Genomic DNA, 997 nt, shown 5'->3' on the forward strand with positions numbered 1-997 from the left:
TGCGCCAGTGATGCTCTCGTGGAGCTTGCATATGCTGGCTTACTTGGTTAGCAGCAAAGCATATGTCTGGCCTGGTGATAGTCAAGAATATTAGCTTCCCCACAAGCTTCCTATACATCTTTGGATCATAGAACAGCTTGTTGTCTTCAATCTCCCCGTCACGTGGAACCTTGTACCCATCCTCCATGGGCATCTTGGATGTTCTTCCTCCATACGCACCAGCATCCTTCAAGAGATCCAATGCATACTTCCTTTGAGAGATGAATAACCCTTCGTTGGATTTGCACAGCTCAATCCCAAGAAAGGACTTCATCTCTCCCAAATCCTTTATATCAAATACTGATTTCAGACACTCATTGGTGGCTCAGATTCCTTCCTTATCACTGCCTGTTATGATGATGTCATCCACATACACAAGCAAAACAATGATGCCTGAGGGAGTATTGGGGGTAAAGAGAGTGTGATCAAGCTCGGACTTCCTGAAGCCTCTACCATTCAGTGTTGTGCTTAGCTTATTGTACCATGCTCTAGGTGATTGTTTCAATCCATAGATGGCTTTCTTCAGTCTAAGAACATTTCCTGACTTCACCATTCCTTCAAGACCTGGAGGTGGTAGCATATAGACTTCATCTTCTAGCTCTCCTTGGAGGAAAGCATTCTTCACATCCATTTGCCAAAGATCCCACCCAAGGTTGGTTGCAACTGATAGTACAATCCTAATGGTATGAAGCTTTGCAGCAGGTGCAAAAGTATCAATGTAATCCTCTCCATAGGTTTGTGTGAAACCTCTTGCTACCAGACTTGTCTTACGCCTATCAATCTTCCCATTAGGTAAATACTTGATGGTGAAGATCCACTTGCATGACACAACTCTCTTCCCCTTAGGCAACTCACTCTCATACCATGTATCATTTCTAATCATGGCATCAGCCTCATCATTGAATGAATCTCTCCACTCTTGAATCATCATTGCTTCTTCATAGCTTCTTGGCACATA

The 997-nt window shown here is 43.5% G+C and overlaps 1 protein-coding gene across 1 annotated transcript in view; it reads right to left on the reverse strand.

The window, feature by feature from the left end:
• The window catches only part of LOC106323826, an 805-nt gene extending 492 nt beyond the window's left edge, over positions 1-313 (reverse strand). Inside the window, exon 1 of the mRNA XM_013761887.1 lies at positions 44-313. Within this exon, the coding sequence (XP_013617341.1) occupies positions 44-313 (270 nt within the window). The remainder of the gene's footprint in view (positions 1-43) is intronic.
• Positions 314-997: the final 684 nt, after the last annotated feature.

This window comes from Brassica oleracea, chromosome C2 (genome assembly GCF_000695525.1).
Source record: "Brassica oleracea var. oleracea cultivar TO1000 chromosome C2, BOL, whole genome shotgun sequence".
Lineage (NCBI taxonomy): Eukaryota > Viridiplantae > Streptophyta > Magnoliopsida > Brassicales > Brassicaceae > Brassica > Brassica oleracea.